The sequence below is a fragment of the Bos taurus genome, chromosome 21 (genome assembly GCF_002263795.3).
Source record: "Bos taurus isolate L1 Dominette 01449 registration number 42190680 breed Hereford chromosome 21, ARS-UCD2.0, whole genome shotgun sequence".
NCBI lineage: Eukaryota > Metazoa > Chordata > Mammalia > Artiodactyla > Bovidae > Bos > Bos taurus.
In genome coordinates, this window is record NC_037348.1 from 28,139,022 (window position 1) to 28,160,911 (window position 21,890).

The 21,890-nt window shown below is 44.0% G+C and overlaps 2 protein-coding genes across 2 annotated transcripts in view; both read right to left on the minus strand.

The window, feature by feature from the left end:
• The window catches only part of ENTREP2 (endosomal transmembrane epsin interactor 2), a 240,582-nt gene that overhangs the window by 42,938 nt on the left and 175,754 nt on the right, over positions 1-21,890 (minus strand). The window contains exon 3 of the mRNA XM_002696649.5: positions 13,606-13,716. Coding sequence (XP_002696695.1) covers positions 13,606-13,716 — 111 coding nt within the window. The remainder of the gene's footprint in view (positions 1-13,605; positions 13,717-21,890) is intronic.
• On the minus strand, positions 19,301-20,820 carry NSMCE3 (NSE3 homolog, SMC5-SMC6 complex component). Its single transcript, NM_001078080.1, is given in 1 exon segment — positions 19,301-20,820. A coding segment is annotated over 1 exon segment (858 nt). The 5' UTR covers positions 20,723-20,820; the 3' UTR covers positions 19,301-19,864.

Below are 21,890 nucleotides of genomic sequence, written 5' to 3' on the forward strand. Positions count from 1 at the left end.
ACAGACAGAGACAGAGTGTGACAGAGACAAAGAGACAGACAGGGAGATACAGAAGGGGGAGAGAGAGACAGAAGCAGAGAAAAAGAGACAAAGAGACAGACACAGAGAGAGAGACAGAGCTAGAAGGAGAGAGAGCACTAATCTGCAAGTGGAGAATCTGAAGGGGCCATTGTAACCTTCCTGTCAGGGAGCCAGTTGTCCCCATAGGACATGGCAACAATTTCTGCCATCCTAGGAGTCTTTACAAGATCTTTTTGTTCAAATGACACTTTCAAGGGCGGCAGAAGTTGATAAATTATGAATGTTCACAGCAGCCTCCCTGCTGATCAGGGAAACGAGGCTGCTGGTCTTGAGATGTTCCCACCACAGGAGAGGCCTGGAGCCAGCTGGACCGCGGGGGTGGGGACTTCATCTCCTCCCTGCCTTTTGTTAACAATGCAGAAGTGTGTTTTGGGGGCCAGACTCTGAGAAGTCATTAGTTAGCATCGTAATCAACGCAGAGCCTGACTTGGCCTGCAGAAGCAGACAGAGGGCGGAACACGGTTAACAGGAACACAAGGCACATTTAGCATTTCTGTTCCACAGAGACCCAAGTGAGGATGTTTGGAATAACAGAAACATCATAAAGAACTAAAATGAGGTTCTGTGGCCAAATTAACTGAGGGAAATAGTGGTTTAGAAAATGAAACAGGGGCTTCGCTGGTGGCTCAGTGCTAAGTTCAATCCCTGGTCTGGGAAGATCCCACATGCCATGGAGCAACTCAGCCCATGCACCACAACTACTGAGCCTGTGCTCTGCAACAAGAGAAACTGCAGCAACGAGAAGCCCGTGCACCGCAACTAGAGAATAACCCCCATTCGCAGAAACTAGAGAAAGCCCAGCAATGAAGACCCAGCACAACCAAAATATAAATAAATTATATTTAAAAACAAAACAAAAATGAAACGGCCTCTCTCCTGCGTGGCTTCTCAGTCTGTCAGTCTTTCCCTGCTTGTCACCACCACATGGCAGGGGACCAGGGACCCGGGTTGCCTGCATTCCTGTTCTCCCTCCCTCCACCTCCCTCCTTCTTTCTAAAATAACATCCGTCACATCGTCCACACCAAACGCTCCCAAGAGCCATCGGGAGAAAAGGGGAAGAAGGAGTGGAGGGGCTGCTTTCCCTCCTGGGCCCCAGCTGTGGGGGCGACCACAGGGCGGTGGGGCTCCCCCAGGCTCAGCCCCCAACCCGGGATTGCTGTGCTTCCAGACACAAATGCCTGTCAGCTTGTGTTGGTTCATTCTTTGAGCGTAACGAACCATCCATCAAGAAGAGCATTTTCATTGTTTTCTGGTCTCTAGTCCAATATAAGGGCATGTGACCTTCAGTGGTGACCTTCAGAGTTACAAAAAAGTCCTGCTCAGGGCCCCGCCGTGCTTCTCTGGGTGAAACTGGAAGCTCCCGTCAGCAGCAGAGCCCCGGTGAGTCCTTAAGGAATGACTTCTGCTCATTGTTCCAGTGGTGTGAACACACCAGAGACAGGGGTAGAGATAAAATATATGTGGGGGGCAGATAAGAACCAAGATGGGATGGGAGGATGTGAGCAGGGCACCTGGACACTGATTTTTCAAATTTCATTTTAATCTTGGGGTGGGGGCAAGGGGGAGAGGAGACTCACCTAGTGTGAGGGTGAAATTGGGGAATGGCACATAACAATTTCAGTTTCTGGCTTTGCTTGAAGTTTCCCAGGGCTCCCAGGGCTCCCAAGGCTCCTGGGTCCTGGGCTGGAGTGAGCTTGCTTCTGGCTTCATCCTCAGTCGCTGGGGGTGGGGGATGTGTTTTCTCCTTTCTGTGAGGTGAGGGGCCCTCCCCTCTGCTCTCCATCTGCTACAGCCAGACTCCTCACCTGGCACCTTGGTGCCCATGCCCTTGGTCTTGGCGAGCTCTCTGCTTTGACAGGGGGCATCTCATGGGCTCTGGGGGATGCGGTCACCAGAGTGACTGGTGCTCCCGTCAGGTGAGTCACTAACACCCTCGAGAATCGGTCAGTTTCAAGCACTGTTTTTCCTTCTAGAGAGCACGTTTCTAGCAGGTATTGGTGTCATTCTTCTTCTGTGGCTCAGTCGTGTCCAACTCTTTGCGATCCCATTGGCTGCAGCACAGCAGGCTTCCCTGTCCTTCACCATCTCCCAGACTTTGCTCAAACTCATGTCCACTGAGTTAGTGATGCCATCCAACTATCTCATCCTCTGTCACCCTCTTCTCCTCCTGCCCTCACTCTTTCCCAGCATCAGGGTCTTTTCCAATGACTCGGCTCTTCACATCAGCTGACCACAGTACTGGAGTTTCAATTCAGCATCAGTCCTTCCAATGAATATTCAGGGTTGATTTCCTTTAGGATTGACTGGTTTGATCTCCTTGCTGTCCAAGGGACTCTCAAGAGTCTTCCCCAGCACAACAGTTTGAAAGCATCAATTCTAGCAGATATTAGAGGTCTGCTAACTGTAACACTGGCTGAGCTGGCCTGGCTGCAGCCGGTGCCCCTGGGGCCAGGGTGAGGGGTGGGGGACAGAAGGGTCACCTGGGAGGCCGGCCCTGGAGCACATGGACCTCAGCTCCCTGCCAGGCCAGCCCCCTCCATCCGAGGGCACATGCTCTGGAGATGGTGTGGCTGACATACTGGGGAGGATGCAAGAGGGGTTCATCACAGCTGATGCCTGCCCCTCCCAGCTCCCTCCCTGCCCTGTTCCCTGACACTTAAGCAACCCCAGCTCAGAAGACAGAAGGGTCCACACAGGAGAAGAAGTTTACATTGTGTTGATACTTGGGGGTCTCCTGGGGAGTTCTGGGTGATGGACCAGGGTCCCCATTGTCAGGACAGACATGGTTAAGCTCCCAGGAAATACAGCAAGTCTGCTGCATTTCCATGAGTGGTCCTGGGAGGCAGGGCAGTGAATCAATCTTGCCCACGGCTTTCACTCAGATCTAGGTATAGGAATGAGGCAACATGATCCAGTCGTGGCTGGAGACTGGAGGGATGTGAAAAGGTCCCCAAGTGTCCCAGCCATGAAGTCACATGAACAGAACCATGAGAAGACAGTGCCAGGCAGGTGTCAAGTCCAGTGGGAAGAAATCCCTGGGTCAGAGTCCTTCCAAGTCCACGGAGACTGGGGGCACACAGCCAGGACTGAGATGGCCAGCTCTGTGCACTGCACACCCCTGGGCTTCCCGCTCTCAAACTCCAGTTACCCTTAGACCTGGTCTCTGCTGCTCCCATCCCAGAAACCCCCCACTCCTGCTCTCCAGCATCACTCAGGCCCCAGCCCACCTGTCACCTGCTCAGAGAAGACTGGGCTACCTCCACACACCAGACTGCTCCTTTTCTTGTAGTCCTTCCTGTTACCTGTCTCTTCTGTTTGCTCCTCTGTCACCCACCTCTCTGCCTATAATGTGAGCCACACAGAGGATACAGAGTCAGGACTCATTTGAGTTGTCACAGCACCCAGGACATTTCAGACATGGGGCTCTGCATCTGTGTTTCTGTGAAAATATATTATCCAACGAATATAAGAGGAAATGGACACAGGACAGGTGAGTATTTATATGGAACCACTGTCGGCTGGGCTTCCCTGGTGGCTCAGTGGCAAAGAATCCACCTGCCAGTGCAGGAGATGTGGGTTTAATCCCTGGGTCAGGAAGATCACCTGGAGAAGGAAGTGGCAATCTACTTCAGTATTCTTGCCTGGGAAATCCCCTGGACAGAGGAGCCTGTCGGGCTACAGACCATGGGGTCACAAATGAATCAGATACAACTTAGTGACTCAACAACAACTGTTGGCTTACTTTAAACATATCAGTTCTTGTTTTGCTGAGAATTTCTTCTTTGCTGGGGAACTTTGGGATTTGGACTTGACTTTCAAATTGCTGTGTTAGCCATGACATCCGTTTGCTGATGATAATGACAAATTCACATGCAGATGAACTAAAAAAGAATTGTGTTACTCTAGAGGGGACAATTCTGTGTCATCATGACAAACTGCAAAGAACAGTCCAATACCAAATTTCTTGTGAAGCCAAGAGAGGCTGAGACTCTTCTTGACCCATGATTAGTAGAATAAAATCTATAGCTCTCAGCAACAATGGAAACCTGGAAGGAGATTGTGGCTGAGGAGACCCTGAGTGGACCTGTGTACTTTCAGCTAAGTTTTCTTTCATCTTTAAAGCCGCACATTTCCAACAACCCCAGCCGAAGGCCGCATCCTCTCTTCATTTACTATTCATCATGATGAAGCTGAATCAGGGTTGCCCTGGTTACGGTGGAGCTCCTCTGAGGTCTGTGGCTTTGTAATTAGTGTTGGCTTGGTTACTGGGTGCTTTCAATTTTGAGATTAGAGTGCTGGTAATAAATGCGGCTAGAAGCATCATGAAAAAATTCTAACAGGCTCTGGGAAGAATAAAATAGTCATAGAATCAAGGTCCTCCAAAATGGACCACTGAGGATCTCAAGCTGTGGTCCTGATAAACCTAGTAATGAGAAATAAAATGGTAGAGGCTTCCCAGGTGGCTCAGTAGTAAAGAACCCACCTGCCAATGCAGAGACACAGGTTCAATCCCTGGGCTGGGAAGATCCCATGGAGGGATGGCAACCCACTGTATTATTCTTGACTGGAGAATTCCATGGACAGAGGAGCCTGGGAGGCTGCAGTCCATGGGGTAGCAAAAGAGTTGGACACAACTTGAGAGACTGAGAATGCAAAAATAACAGAAAACTTTTTACACACTGCTATATTTAAAATGAATAACCACAAAGACCTACTGTATAGCACATGGAACTCTGCTCAATGTTATGTGCCAGCCTGGATGGAAGTGGGGGTAGTCTGGGGGAGAACGGATACATGTATGTGTATGGCTGAGTCCCTTTGCTGTCCACCTGAAACTATCACAACATTGTTAATTGGCTATACCACGATACAAAATGTTTCCGATGTTTAAAAAAAAATTTAAGAAGAAAAAACAAAAAACAATAACTGAATCATGAAACTGTTAATTAAATGACTTCAGCTAAATGAATTGGGCTGTCACACACAGAATGTTAAGTCTGCTACCAAGACCTTGCTTGTCCCAGCATTCAGCAAATGTTCTTTGAGTTTCTGCCATAACCTCATTCTGGACCCCAGGAGGAGGAGGAGTCCTGGGGAGCTTGGAGGACTGGCAGAAGGGAGGATGACAAGGGATGTGGCCTAAGAACAAGGGTTTCCAGAAAATAAGAGAGGGTGGTACCCTGAGCAGGCAGGAAGCAGACTGGATGCTCAGAACTCAGTCTGGTCCCTGTGCAGAGGCCCAGCACCCTCACCAAGCTAAGATAAGGATACCCGGCTGCAGGAATCCAAAGTGTCTGTGAGCATCTGGGGACACATGTCCTGTGTCCGAAGCCTGGTCTTTAAGTTGCCTGGAGTTGAGGTGGGTCTGCTGCCAGGGGGTGAAAGGGATGAAGGGCACATTCAGGGTGAGAGGGTCTGAGATGCTATCCCCATGCCTACACTTGTAAGGGACATGCAGAGTGCGAGGGGCTCTAGGATTCGTTTGTGCCCCAAGTGGTCCCTAGAAGAACTAGAACCCTAAGCAGCTGCATCTGGAGGGGAGGTCCCGGGGAGGATCTCAGACCTCAGCAGCTAGTGTCAGCCCAGGCTCACAGCGGGGTGGGCCAGGGGCCAGCACAGAGCAAGTGCCACCCCGCCCACTTCCCACTTCCCCTGCTGTGATGCTCAGTCTGGGGCCCCAGACCCAGATGCCACCAGGGACAGAAAAGTAGAAGATAGAAAGGGGAGAAGTGCTGAATACATCCTGGAATGAGGTAACATTAACCCTGGAAAGATTGTTCTCAGCTGATAAGAGACCAATATCACAACACAGTGATAAGGGTCATGTTTATTTTTCCTACATCAGGGGACCCAGGCCAAGTCAAAAGTGAAAGTGAAGTGAAGTTGCTCAGTCGTGTCCGACTCTTTGAGACCCAGTGGATTATAGCCTACCAGGCTCCTCCGTCCATGGGATTCTCCAGGCAAGAATACTGGAGTGGGTTGCCATTTCCTTTTCCAAGTCAAAGGGAGGTATAAAAAATGAAGAATGTGTTCCTGCTGTTCTGAGGCACCCTGTAAAAATGTCAACACACCACATAAAATATAGGTGAACAGGACTGAGACCAAACATTGTTCATAAGCATAAATATAAATAGGCTAAACTTACCAATTAAAGGAAACAGAGATCTTGAAAACATTAAGCTATATGAAATTAGCCAGACACAAAAACACACATATTGTATGATTTCACTCCTGTGACGTCCCTAGAGGTATCAAAAATCTCAGAGGCAGAAAGTAGATGGTGTTTTCCAGGGGCTGAGGGAGAGAGGAGGCGGGTAGTTAGTGTTTAGTGGGACAGTTTCTGTTTGGGAAGATGAAAAAGCTATGGAAATGGATGGTGGTGACAGCTGCACAACAGTGTGAACGTACTTAATGCCACTGAATTTCATGATTACAAATAGTTAAAATGGTACATGTTATGTGTATTTTACCACAATAGAAAAAAAAGTGGGGGGAAAAGACGTCTACCTTTATAAGCTGATTAAAATGCCACTTAATTATGAACTCAAACATGTAATCAAGAAAAAAAATCAAGATGAGATGTTCTCCCCACACCTACTCTCGTAAGGGACCTGTAGGATGTAAGTGGCCCTAGAATTTATTATCATTGTTACCATTGATATAATAGATAAAACTTTTCTTATAGAGAAATATAAGCTTTTAAAAATATTAGACAATATTTATGGAAGAATACTAAGAACTATTTTAGCCCACCAGGTTCCTAAGTCCATGGGATTCTCCAGGCAAGAATACTGGAGTGGGTTGCCATATCCTACTCCGGGGGATATTCCTGACCCAGGGATCGAACCTGCATCTCCTGTGGTTCCTGCACGTGGGCAGATTCTTTACTGTTGAACCACCAAATTTCCTATTTATACTCATGGCTTTAAGATTGATTCAAAGCCCAAAGAGATCACAAATATGAAAAAATGCAAGATCTGCTAAATAACTAAATATCCTTCAAATTATCAGCAACCCCAAACAATTTGACTGATGAATCTTTTCAAAGAGTAATGGAACAGATGGTCCCCTTGGCCTTTATATCATTGTATGTATGTTAGTCACTCAGTCATGTCTGACTCTTTGCGACCCCATGGACTGTAGCCCGCCAGGCTTCTGTGTCCATGGGATTCTCCAGGCAAGAATACAGGAGTGGGTTGCCATGCTCTCCTTCAGGGGATCTTCCCGACCCAGGGAAAGAACCTACGACTCCTGTGTCTCCTGCATTGGCAGGTGAATTCTTTACCAAGAGCCCACCTGGGAAGCCTTGGACTCTGCTGACATTAAAATTATGGTAAGGGAATAATATGAACTCTACACATACAAACTTGACAATTTAAATGAGATGAATCAACTTATTAAAAATCATAAACTACCATAACTCAGAACAGGAAACAGACAATTTGAATAGCCTTATACTATTAAGGAAGTTATTTTTATAATTTTAAATCTCCCCCCAAAAAAATCTCCAAGCCTAGATGATCTCACTAGAAAATTCTATCAAATGCTTAAAGAAGAATCAATACCAATTCTAAATAATTTCTTCCAGAAAGAAGAAAAATGTTCGTGTGTATTGATCATTTTCTAGTTGACTTCTTTGTTGAGTGTTGAGATTTCTTCATATACTCTAGATACTAGTCCTTTTTCAGATATGCTGCTGCATATTTATTTCTCCAAAGTGTATATACGGATGGCAATGAAACACATGAAAAGAGGTTTAACATCATTTGCATCAGGAAAATGCAAAATGAAACCATATCACTACACATCTCTGAGAATGACTAAATATATATATATGTGTATATATATATACTGTCAACGCCAAATGCTAATGAAGATGTGGAGAAACTGAATCACTCATACATTGCTGATAAAGATGTAAAATGTACGGAAGTGTGGCTGGAAAAGTCTCTTAAAAAACTAAACATACAGTTATAATATGGAAATTGTGTTCTTGGATATTCATCCCAGAGAAATGAAAACTTATGTTCACACAGAAATACATACATGAATGTTCATACCAGCCTTATACATAACAGACAAAACCAGAGGTAGTTCAGGTAATTAGTTAAACATGCTGTCATCCTACGTACCACGCAGTGCTACCCAACGATGAAAAGGAAAGGACCACTGATATACACAACAACACCTTGGATGAACCTCCATGGAATCATGCTGAATAAAAAGAGCCAGTTCCAAATGGTTGCATATGCATGTTTTCATTTACACAACTTTATGGAAATGAGTTTTTTTTTTTTTTTTTTTGAGAAATAGTGAACAGATTCGGGGTCTCCAGAAGTTAAGAGTGGGCAAAAGGGGAATGAATGTGGTTATAAAAAGATCAACATGAGGGATCCTCACAGTGTTGAAACAGTTCTGTGTCTTGACTGTGGTGGTGGATATGTGAACCTACACGAGTGACAAAATCGCATAAAGCAATAGACACACTCTCACACCCATCCAGACAAATGAATATAAGTAAAGATGGGGAAATCTGATTGCCTCAATGTTAATATTGTGGATGGGATATGTTGTCATTGGCAGGAATTTGAAAAAATGGACAGTAGATCTCTGGGCTTCTCAGTGGCTCAGCGGTAAAGAATCCGCCTGCCAACGCAGGAGATCTGAGACACGACGGTTTGATGATCCCTGGGTTAGGATGATTCCACGAAGAAGGGAATGGCAACCCATTCCAGTATTCTTGCCTAGAGAATCCCAGGGATGGGGGAGCCTGGTGGGCTGCCGTCTATGGGGTCGCACAGAGTCGGACACGACTGAAGCGACTTAGCAGCAACTCTTCCATTTCTATTCTGGAAATAAAAGCATTTTTTGGTGACATTTCTATAGGTGTTCATTGTGTATTAAATCAAAAACAAGTTTCTGTAGCCATTTTAACATGGCTTTGAGAAGATATTTTTTTCAGATCCAACAGATATGATGTAAAAGTAAGGACTTGTGGGATTCTGGTTTATATAAACTATCTGATTGATACAGACTTTCACTCTTCACCCATTTCTAAAATAAGAGGATTAGCCACGGATGATTTTTAAATTCCATTCTTGCTAAGTCTCTGTGTCCATAGGCTTCAACTTACTCATTCGTTATCCACCATGAAAAGTGTTTTGCTATTTAAAAATTTTTGTATCTATGTGAGATGATGGATGTTCACAAAACTTACTATGATAATCATCTCATGATGTAACTCAAATCATGATGCTGTATGGGGAAAGAAGCTAACAAAGTCAATATATGTATATGTATAACTGATGTACTTTGCTGTACAGCAGAAATTAACACAACATTGTAAATCAACTAGACTCCAATAAAAAAAGTTTTTTTAATTGCTATGCTGTATACCTGGATACAGTGTTGTATGTAAATTATATCTCAATAAAACTGGAAGAATAAAAAAAGGTCTACTTTGAAGGGTGGGATGTGGGAGGAGAGGAAGGTTCCAGAGAGAGGTTACGGCTGATTTGTCCTGCTGTATGGCAGAAACCAACACAACATTGTAAGGCAATTTTCTTTCAGTTAAAAAAATAAAAAGCTCTATTGCATCACAAGGTACTAAATACTTATCAATCAACGTAAAAAGTTAAGAAAAAATATGCTCTATAAAATTTGTAACAAAAGGAAAGCACCTTTATTTTCCTAGCTTATATGGCTGTCCACCTGGAAACTAAAAGATAATTTTGGGAAAACTTTTAGAGTCAACAAAAAATTTCAACATATGAAATATACAAAAATCAATTGCATTTTGGCTTCCAAGAAGATGATGGAGATGTGCCTTTCCCTAGTCTTCTGAGAACAAATAAAAACCCTGGACACTGTTAATAAAAACGCCAGCAGCAGTTCAGCATAGCCCCTGACCTCTCAGAAATGACGGCCAGTGCATGGGTAGCTGTGAGGGCATTGTTACTGTTCAGTCATTCAGTCGTGTCTCTTTGCGACTCCATGGACTGACTGCAGCACGCCAGGTTAGTTTCACTATCTCCTGGAGTTTGCTCAAACTCACGCCCATGGAGTTAGTGATGCCATCCAACCATCTCATCCTCTGCCACCCACTTCTTCTCCTGCCCTCAGTTTTTCCCAGTATTAGAATCTTTTCCAATGAGTCAGCTCTTCACATAAGGTGGCCAAAGTATTGGAGCTTCAGCTTCAGCATCAGTCTTTCCAATGAATATTTGGGGTTGATTTCCTTTAGGATTGACTGGTTGGGACTCTCAAGAGTCTTCTCCAGGAGCACAATTCGAAAGCGTTAATTCTTTGGGCTCAGCCTTCTTTATGGTCCAACTCTTACATCCATACATGACTACTGGAAAAACCATACCTCTGACTACACTGACCTTTGTCAGCAAAGTGATGTCTCTGCTTCTTAATATGCTGTCTAGGTTTGTCATAGCTTTTCTTCCAAGGAGCAAACATCTTTTAATTTCATGGCTGCAGTCATCATCTGCAGTGTCAGAGCCCAAGAAAATAAGAGGCATGGCTCTAAGTTAAAGAAACAAATGCCAGTGCCCCATACTCAGCCGCCAGGGTCACATCAGGGGTCACTTGGCACTTGCACTGAATGTCACGGGACACAGGTTGATCTCTACCCCAGCCACACAGTGCATACCACACGCACGTTTCAATATAACCAAATCAGAAGCCAAATCGTGATAAAATATAATGGTTTCATTCAACAAACAAAAATTCAGTCCACAGCACACCATCTATAATTTTCCAGGATTGAAAAGATAATTCTCTTTTTAAATTGGAAAATGAGAACTAAATTGTTTGGATGCACTCATTATCAAGCTTATATGTTATCTCAGCACTTAGAACAGACTTACAAAATTGATTTTCAAAACTTCAGTGCAGAGAAAAATCAATGCAACAAATGTTAGAATATAATCACTACTTCAGTTCAGTTTAGTCACTCAGTCGTGTCCATCTCTCTGCGACCCCATGAACCGCAGCATGCCAGGCCTACCTGTCCATCACTAACTCATGTCCATTGTGTCAGTGATGCCATCCAACCATCTCATCCTCTGTCATCCCCTTCTCCTCCTGTCCTCAATATTTCCCAGCGTCAGGGTCTTTTCAAATGAGTCAGGTCTTCGCATCAGGTGGCCAAAGTATTGGAGTTTCAGCTTTAACATCAGTCCTTCCAAAGAACACCCAGGACTGATCTCCTTTAGGATGGACTGGTTGGATCTCCTTGCAGTCCAAGGGACTCTCAAGAGTCTTCTCCAACACCACAGTTCAAAAGCATCAATTCTTCTGCACTCAGCTTTCTTTATAGTCCAACTCTCACATCCATACATGACCACTGGAAAAACCATAGCCTTGACTAGATGGACCTTTGTTGGCAAAGTAATGTCTCTGCTTTTTAATATGCTGTGTAGGTTGGTCATAACTTTCCTTCCAAGGAGTAAACTTCTTTTAACTTCATGGCTGCAATCACCATCTGCAGTGATTTTGGAGCCCAGAAAAATAATGTCAGCCACTGTTGTCACTGTTTCCCCATCTATCTGCCATGAAGTGATGGGACCAGATGCCATGATCTTCATTTTCTGAATGCTGAGCTTTAAGCCAACTTTTTCACTCTCCACTTTCACTTTCATCAAGAGGCTCTCTAGTTGTTCCTCACTTTCTGCCATAAGGGTGGTGTCATCTGCATATCTGAGGTTATTGATATTTCTCCTGGCAATCTTGATTCCAGCTTGTGCTTCATCCAGCCCAGCGTTTCTCATGATGTACTCTGCATATAAGTTCAATAAGCAGGGTGACAATATACAGCCTTGACGTACTCCTTTTCCTATTTGGAACCAGTCTGTTGTTCCATGTCCAGTTTTAATTGCTGCTTCCTGACCTGTGTACAGGTTTCTCAAGAGGCAGGTCAGGTGGTCTGGTATTCCCATCTCTTTCAGAATTTTCCACAGTTTATTGTGATCCACACAGTCAAAGGCTTTGGCATAGTCAATAAAGCAGAAATAGATGTTTTTCTGGAACTCTCTCGCTTTTTCGATGATCCAGTGGATGTTGGCAATTTGATCTCTGGTTCCTCTGCCTTTTCTAAAACCAGCTTGAACATCTGGAAGTTCATGGTTCACGTACTGCTGAAGCTTGGCTTGGAGACTTTTGAGCATTACTTTACTAGTGTGTGAGATGAGTGCAATTGTGTGGTAGTTTGAGCATTCTTTGGCATTGCCTTTCTTTGGGATTGGAATGAAAACTGACCTTTTCCAGTCCTGTGGCCACTGCTGAGTTTTCCAAATTTGCTGGCATATTGAGTACAGCACTTTCACAGCATCATCTTTTAGGATTTGAAATAGCTCAACTGGAATTCCATCACCTCCACTAGCTTTGTTTGTAGTGATGCTTCCTAAGGCCCACTTGACTTCACATTCCAGGATGTCTGGCTCTAGGTGAGTGATCACACCATCGTGATTATCTGGGATAATAAGCAAAGGAGAAAAGGAAAGATATACCCTTTTCTTTTCCTTACCCTTTTTCTTTCATGAAGATCTTTTTTGTACAGTTGTTCTGTGTATTCTTGCCACCTCTTCTTAATATCTTCTGCTTCTGTTAGGTCCCTACCATTTCTGTCCTTTATTGAGCCCATCCTTGCATGAAATGTTCCCTTGGTATCTCTAATTTTCTTGAAGAGATCTCTAGTCTTTCCCATTCTATTGTTTCCCTCTATTTCTCTGCACTGATCGCTTAGAAAGGCTTTCTTATCTCTTCTTCCTATTCTTTGGAACTCTGCGTTCAGATGCTTATATCTCTCCTTTTCTCCTTTGCTTTTCACTTCTCTTCTTTTCGAGGCTATTTGTAAGTCCTCCTCAGACAGCCATTTTGCTTTTTTGCATTTCTTTTCCATGGGAATGGTCTTGATCCCTGTCTCCTGTACAATGTCACAAACCTCCGTCCATAGTTCATCAGGCACTCTGTCTATCAGATCTAGTCCCTTAAATCTATTTCTCACTTCCACTTCCATAAGGGATTTGATTTAGGTCATACCTGAATGGTCTAGTGGTTTTCCCCACTTTCTTCCATTTAAGTCTGAATTTGGCAAAAAGGAGTTCATGATCTGAGCCACAGTCAGCCCCTGGTCTTGTTTTTGCTGACAGTATAGAGCTTCTCCTTCTTTTGCTGCAAAGAATATAATCAATCTGATTTCGGTGTTGACCAACTGGTGATGTCCATGTGTAGAGTCTTCTCTTGTGTTGTTGGAAGAGGGTGTTTGCTATGACCAGTGCATTCTCTTGGCAAAACTCTAGACATCTAAAACAGTGCTACACTAATAGTAACTGATTTACTAGTAGAACCAATATTGATTTGGGAGAATTTTTAAGAAATGAATCATCATGAATTCCTTAGACAATGCTAAAACATCAGAATAAACCCAAGGATACAGTAAAATTATTTTTGAAATCCCTTTCATGTAAAATGAAAGTACATGACCTTTATCAAACGCTTTGCCTTTCATTACTCACCAACTGACAGCCTTCCAGGGAGTTGACGAGCTGAGCGTTCTGACAGGAAAGTATTGAACCAGCCAAATTCAGCATCACACACACTGCCGAGAGCAGCATGAAAAAGGTTATCTGGAAACAAACCAGATAAGAAATTGATCATTTACTGGGAGAGATCAGAGGAAAAATGATTTGGCTTTCAAAAAACTTTCAGACCATCAAATAATCACACGAATAACATTTCTATGTTTCCAAGGAAAGCATTATTTGTTAAAAATTTTAAAATGATATTACCTTAAATCAAATAGAAAAGGTAGTGTCTGAAAAGCCATAGCCAGCAACCATGATTTTATTTGAAATATAAAAATATTTTAGAAGCTAAACTTGAAAATACTATACATTCCATAGTCTCAACATAGTGTTATTGATACATACTCTCAAAAATAACGAGTGATATATAAATTACTAAAGAAAATCAAGTGATAGAAATGTATTTATTAGAAAGTCTATGCCTTTTAATTTTTGGTATGGAAAATTTCATACACATGTAAAACCAAAGAAAATAGTAAAATGAACCCCACCCACATACCCATCATCCAGCATCAGGGGTGATTAATCCAGTCGCCGTTAGTTTTATCATTTATACTCTCTCTCCTCCAAATTATTTTGTAGCAAATATTAGACAGCATATGACTTCATCTTTAAATATTTCAGTGTATATTTCTAATAAAACTTTTTAAAAACATACAATGCTGCCATCACGTCTATGATAATAATGCATAATTACAGTTCACACTTGTTTCAATCTTTCTTCATATTTTGTTTGAATCAGATTACACAAAATACAAAGGAGTTCCACACTGAAACTGGTGGCTCTGAAGTTTAGATATTTTTAAATTAATGTGCTTTTCCTTCCACTATGGGCTTTTTCTTCCTTGAAATCTGTTCACTAATCCTATAGTTTTCTATAGCCTACACTTTGTCTCCCATCACTTAATGTTTCTCCATCTTTTGTAAATTTTGTAATTTCATTGATAGATCCAGAGGTTGATCAAATTCAGACTAACAGAAGGTAAATAATATCTCTCTGTGATCTTAGCAGCCATTTAAAGAAACTTTTATTTTTAATTGGAGGGTAATTGCTTTACAATGTTGTGGTTTCTGCTGTACAACAGTGTGAATCAGCCATAAGTATACGCATAGCCCCTCCCTCTTGAACCTTCTTCCCCTCAATCCCACCCCTCTAGATCATCACAGAGCACTAGGTTGGGTTCCCTGTGTTATACAGCAATTTCCCATTAGCTATCTATGTTGTGCATGGTAGTATATATATCAATGCTGCTCTTTCGATTCATCCGACCTTCTCCTTCACCGGTTGTGTCCACAGTCTGTCCTTTACATCTGTGCCACCATTCCTTAGCAGTCATATTTCAGGATTGCTTAGGTCAATTCATTTATTAGGGTTTCCAAATTAGTGCTAGTCTAAAGCCATCATCTCTACTCTCTTTATTCATGGAAATCAAGATATAGAAGGAGACTCTTCCTCATCAACTGTTTGCCTTAAAGTATAGGTTCATATAGGGAAAGGAAACATGTTAGATTCTTTCCATTTATCTTCCAGATTTCAAAATAATTAGCTGATATGTTGCTAGACTTGCAAAATAAACTCAAGCCTGTGTGGTTAGTTAATACTCTTGCCACACTTAAATCTAATGAAACAAAACTTCAAAAAATATGATCAAGAAGGGGGAGAGTATCATGAAAACTTGTAAAATACTTTGAAATGGGAGGAAAAAAAATACTGGATCCTGTCTAGTGCACATTTCCGAGTTGCCTGTTTGCTGTCTTTGTTTTACAACTCAGTAAGATGTAGAATATTCATGCTAATGCAACTATTTTTGACAATAGAAATATAACTGAATTTTGTCTGGTGGAATGCAATGATTATCCCTCCATGGATGCTGACCACTTTTACATCTTTTGTAAATTCATTTCTGCATTCTTGATTGCCGATGTGTGTACAGTCTGTGAATTCTCTTTTAGACTGGTAGTGACATCTTACTGGTTCCTTCATTAAAGAATGAGTCAAATACAATCTTTTTCACACAATTTAAAAAAACTAGTTGGGTCCCTAGCTTTCTTCAAAGGTATTGTTTGTTTGGTGTGTGTGTGTGTGTATTTGAATCATTATGAAGGATAAACTTAAACACATTGGATATGTTTCAGTCACTGGAATTGTTAGCAAGAGAGACTCAATTCAAGTTGACACAATACTAATTCACTTTGAAAGCTATCATGTTCCAGGGTCATCATACACATTTCTTGCCCTAGTTCTGAAATCAGACATTTCACCTGTAAGCCCTGATTCTTTTCAAAGAGAATGGCGCTGAAGAATAGATGCTTTCAAACTGTGGTGCGGGCAAAGGCTCTTGAGAGTCCCTTGGACTGCAAGGAGATCAGACCAGTCAATCCTAAAGGAAATCAACCCTGAATATTCATTGGAAAGACGGATACTGAAGCTGAAGCTGAAACTCCGATACTATGGCCACCTGATGAGAAGAGCCGACTCATTGGAAAAGACTCTGATGCTGGGAAAGATTGAGGGTAGGAGGAGGAGGAGTTGACAGAGGACGAGATGGTTAGATAGCAACACCAACTCAATGGACATGTATTTGAGCCAACTCCAGGACACAGTGGAGGACAGGGAAGACTGACGTGCTGCAGTCTATGAGGTCACAGAGCTGGACACGACTTATCAACTGAACAATATTTTGATAACAATGTTTTCATGCTAAAGGTGCTCTTGCTGCTTGGGTGGTCACTGTTTTAAGCATTTTCAGTTGTTAGGTATAACACATCATGTGTTCATACTGTAATCTTGGATTCAAATTCACAATTATAGGGTTTTTATTTAATCACATCAACCTTATATCTCTACTTCCTTTCAACCATGCCCCAAACCTTACTTCTCATTATAATTAACCATCTGATTTAATCTCATGATACCCACAAGTCTCAAAGTAACAATGCTAATACTACCACCAAAAACATGATTATTGAAAACAAGGATTTTGTTTCCTTTTATCCTTAGAGAACATTCTACCAGGATATGTAGCCAAATTACGGTGTCCTAGAGTCACCGCAGTTCCCTTATGTGTGGTTATGCTACCAACTGGGAACCTAGGTTATTGTCGCATTTTTGTTAGGGATGGTTTTCTAAGTTTGTGTTGCTTGCAATTATATAAAAGAATCTTAAAGTCAAATCCATAAGAGTTTTAAGTAAGTCTAGCTTTTATTCTATCTCATCCCTCATCCATTCTACTTCCTCCCTTCTCTTAGAGGTAGCTTTTTTTTTTTTTTTGGACATGCTTCACAGCTTGTGTGATCTTAGTTTCCCAACTAGGGGTGGAACCCGAGGCCCCTCGGCAGTAAAAGCTCAGAGTCCTAACTACTGGACCACCAGGGAATTTCCTGTTTTTCTTTTTTTAAACTTAGGCAAGGTCATGACATCTGGGGTGCTATGTACCTTGATTCCACTCTGGGATTCTACACTTTGCAGTACTTCCTATAGGTGTTGGCTCATAAAAGTGAAGACCTAAGGGTTATTTAGACCTCAAGCAGTCATAGACTCTGAAAGTTCAGGCAAACTTTTGACAGATCAACTCTTCAAAAACAATTTGATTTCAATCTTGCAATTTATCCCTTTCCCCCCCAACACCGTAAATCAACTTACCCCAATAAAAATTATAAAATAATGGGAAAAAAACCAATTTGATTCCATTTGGTGCCATGTGCCACTAGGTACACCTGTACTTCTTTTCTAGACACACACCTTAGGTTTGCTGTACGCATATTTACTCCCTTTGTGGTCCTCTCTGTCTTTCTCTCACTGATTTGACTGTGCCCCTCTGACCTTCATGCTTTTGGTGGACAGGCCACACTTCAACTCTTCTTCTCTCAGTCATATTGTTCTTTAAAAAATCTTAGTTGGGCATCCAACTCCTACCTAACCTTTATCCTAAACCACTCGAATCCATTCACATGTTTTAACAGTGAGAGTGACAACTATAACACAGATTTGATTTTTGCCTGAGAATGTGATTTAATTAGTCTTCTGTTTTATTTACCAATTGGGGGTTCAGATGTAGTTACATATCAACATACTTCTGTATTCTGTTCATTCCTGGATACAAACCAGTCAAATATTTTCTGAGTTCATCTCTTTCCTGTTTGTTTTCCTAAATGCAGCCACAGCACCCAACACTTCTGCTACCAATGTACTGTTTCCTAACTTCAGAGTCACTGGGTTCATTAGGTGCAGGATCTGCTCAAGTCACTACAAAAAGGGCTTTTTCCAAATGCTTTTCCATTATATCACACTTCTTTCCAACGTCCCCAGTATTAGCTTCCTCAAGTTCTGAATCATTCAGGATAGAACAGGTTACAATCTGTTACACTCAGGATAGAACAGGTTACAATCCAGAATCTCGGTGTCCTAACAGCAGAAATACCTTCTCCTGTTACATGACTGAAGCAGGTCAAATGGGTTTTGCCTCAGGCTTGGGGCTTCCCTGACAGCTCAGTTGGTAAAGAATCCACCTGGAATGCAGGAGATTCCGGTTCGATTCCTGGTTGGAAGATTCCCCTGGAGAAGGGAGAGGCTACCCGCTCCAGTATTCCTGGGCTTCCCTTGTGGCTCAGCTGGTAAAGAATCCAAGAGCAATGTGGGAGACCTGGGTTCAATCCCTGGGTTGGGAAGATCCCCTGGAGAAGGGAAAGGCTACCCACTCCAGTATTCTGGCCTGGAGAATTCCAAGGACTGTACAGTCCACGGTGCTGCAAAGAGGCGGACACGACTGAGGGACGCGCACTTTCACTTTCAGGTTCACTCAGGCTGCTGCGGTTTTGTTGATAAGCCGTGTCTGACTCTTTGCTACTTCATTGACTGTAGCCCACCAGGCTAGAATTCAGATTTCCCAGGCAAGAATACCAGAGTGGATTGCCAGTCTCTTCTCCAGGGGATTTTCCCAACCCAGGGCCTGAACCCAGGTCTCCCACATTGGCAGGTGGGTTCTGTACTGTCCTGAGATGTCAGACAACCTCAAAACCCCATATCCTGTCCACTACACTGCAGACACCCCCTCCAAGCCTGGGTGGATCCTACTTTCTGCTCTGTTTATGTGGGCTCCATGGTGAGCTGTTTTTCCGTAAACCACACAGTAGAGTCGGACTAGAAGAACAGTCATGATTTACAAGAGAATGAAAGAAAAACTTAAAAAGAAAAAAATTTTAACAGTCCTAAGCCAAGGAAAAAAAGCCAAATTTAAACAAATGTGTGCCCATAACTTTACATAAACTTCCATACCTAATTATCACACTACCATACACAGTAACAGGCATCAACCGTTTTATAGGTGAGGAAAGGTCTGTGTACAACTTAGTCTCCTTAAATTTGTAAGTTAGGCAGACTCTGAACCCAAGTAGTCTGATTCCCAAATAGGCATGGTTAATCACTAAGACTTTTATCAACTTTTCCATGACCCACAGAAATATATTTTACATCATAATCTAGTATAAAAGTAAAGCAACTTCAACGAAACACTATTTACCTCAATGATATGTAGCAAAAATTGTTTTTTTTCCTTACAATGCTGGTTTTCAGTCATGAAATTTATTTCTCATGACTTAGGGTTAAAATAAATGCACAATGCTAAACTGCTTTAAAAATACAGTATTTATTATAACTATAGTAGCAAAAAAAATTGAACAAAATGGTCAGCCACACAGCATAGTAATTATCAATGTAAAAAATTATTTGGAAAAACTACAATACGCACATTACTTAGAATGACTCAAAATGCTTATATGCATAGAAAACAGATTTTTTAAATAGTTGCGTTAAAGTAAAAGGGAATATAGGCAATTACATTTTCGTTTTCAATTTATAAAGACTTTTCCTTTACAGAGTGGGGCAGTTCAAAGGCCGGACAAGGGCCAGTTCGCTTATATTTCCTTGGCAGTTCCAGATCAGAGTAGGAAGTTTTCCAATTCGCTTTACAAACCTAACAGGGTTACACCAAAAAACACAGACACTGAAGCAAAACAAAACAAGTCACCCTCTAAATAAAAGTTTAGAATCAAAATGACTTAAAACATTACAAGAAGAAAAGTTTGCAAACACGTCCTGGAACTACCACGAATTTAAACAAGCAAGACGCTTCCTCCCACCTCCAGCCCTTCCCCCCGGGGAGGGAGCGGGCCCTGGGCTGTGCCTCAGATTTCAAGAGACAGGAGAAAGGGTTGGGGCAGGGGCAGTGGCTGGACTCGGGCCCGCGGGCTGGGGTCTGGCCCTGGCCTCCTCGTCCGCCAAAGCCTCGCAGTACTGCGCCGGCCAGTCCTTGGGGTCCTGGTGGTGGATTTTAGCCACGAACTTGAGCACCTTCATCTTGCTGGTCTCCAGGTTGGTGCGCGGGCCCCACTGGAGCTCGTAGTCCACGGGGTCCGTGTGCGGGATGCGCCGGTAATCCAGGTATCGCTGCCGCACGAAGTCCTCGGTGATGAGCTTCTTGGGGTCCCCGAAGATGAGGTGCTTCTTGGTGGGGTGTACCCCGAGGCGCCGCAGGAAGTCCCAGACCTCGGTCTCCTTGATGCTGTTGCCTTTCATGAAGATGAGCCCCAGAACGATCATGAGGAGCCCAGTGGTGGGCGTGCCCTGGTCGCCGCGCACCTCCGCATCCTCTTCCACCGGTTCCAGCGTGTTGACCAGAATGTAGGTGTTGCTGCGCGGCTCCAGCTCCACCAGCCGGTACCCGAACACGTACTCCAGGCGCTCGGCCGCCCGCCGCAGCAGCTCTGGGAGCACGTCCTTGTAGTCGCCGACCACGTGCCGCAGGATGTCGGTGCGGCGGATAGGGATCTTCCTCTGGTCCTTGATCAACAAGAACTGCACCAGCTCCGCCACCTTCAGCTCCAGCTGCTTCTGCGAGCGCGGCCCCGGGGCGGGGGAGGCCTGGGCCCGACGCTGCGACGCGGCGCCGCCAGGCCCGCGAGACGTACTCGGGGCCTCCTCGCCGCCGCCACCCGGCTCCCGCTCGACCTGGGAGCTGGGGCGGCCCCGGCTCTTCGGCTTTTGCGACATGTCGCGGCGGCGAGACCCCGACCGCGCGGACTCCCACTAACCGGCAGCGGTGCCAGGGATTGAAGGTCGGTTAGCCGTTAGTCCGTGTAGCTGTGGGCGGGCCCTGAGAAGCGGTTGTGTCACGGAAGCTGCGGGCTTGCGTCCCGGAGGCTGCGCGTTGCGTCATCAAGGCCGCGCCGCGTCTAGAGGTCGCTTCCGTTTGGTCGGCGGCCGAGGGCGGCGGCGGCGGTAATAAGCTGGTACTCCTTGCATCCTTGCGGGTTTTATTATGACTAAGTGTCGTCCTTATTCGGAGAAGGCAATGGCACCCCACTCCAGTACTCTTGCCTGGAAAATCCCATGGACGGAGGAGCCTGGTAGGCTGCAGTCCATTGGGTCGCGAAGAGTCGGACACAACTGAGCGACTTCACTTTCACTTTTCACTTTCATGCATTGGAGAAGGAAATGACAACCCACTCCAGTGTTCTTGCCTGGAGAATCCCAGGGACGGCGGAGCCTGGTGGGCTCCCGTCTCTGGGGTTGCACAGAGTTGGACACGACTGAAGCGACTTAGCAGCAGCAGTCGTTCTTATTACCAAACCCTGCAGATGGCGAACAGGAAGCAGAGCTCCTGAGCTAGTGTGCGGCTTGGATGAGGATCGCACCCAGGCCAGGGTTGTAAAAACTTGAGAGTCGAGAGCTCTGAGATTAGGGCTGTTTGTAGGTGAAGGAAACTCCCAGGATGAATATGGGAGAAAAATACGGCGAAGAGCGTGGAAAGGAAGGAAGAGCAATTTTTTTTCCACACAAAACTGGGCGTAAAGAGAATTAAAAGACCCCAAGGACTACTAGTTGGCCTTCGCCAGCCCCTTCTCACCATTTTCCACCAGTTACTTTCTCTAAAGCCCGAGTCTGTTTAGAAACAATGGTAAACACAGCCTCGTCTCGCAAGCAGGGCTCTCCCGGTCTCTTCACCTTTCAGCCTTGATACTCTGTGTAATCAACTCTGTCAGCCGGACAGCTATGGCACAGTCAACCCACAAAGCACGATGAGTGGAGGGATTTTGCTTGGTCTGGGGAGTATTATCTCGTGGAAGCACGTGCTCATGGAAAGCATAGGCCTTGAGCTCACAACCACAAATTTGGCAGAAATGGCCAAGAGAATGCTACCAACAGAGAAGTCGGTCTC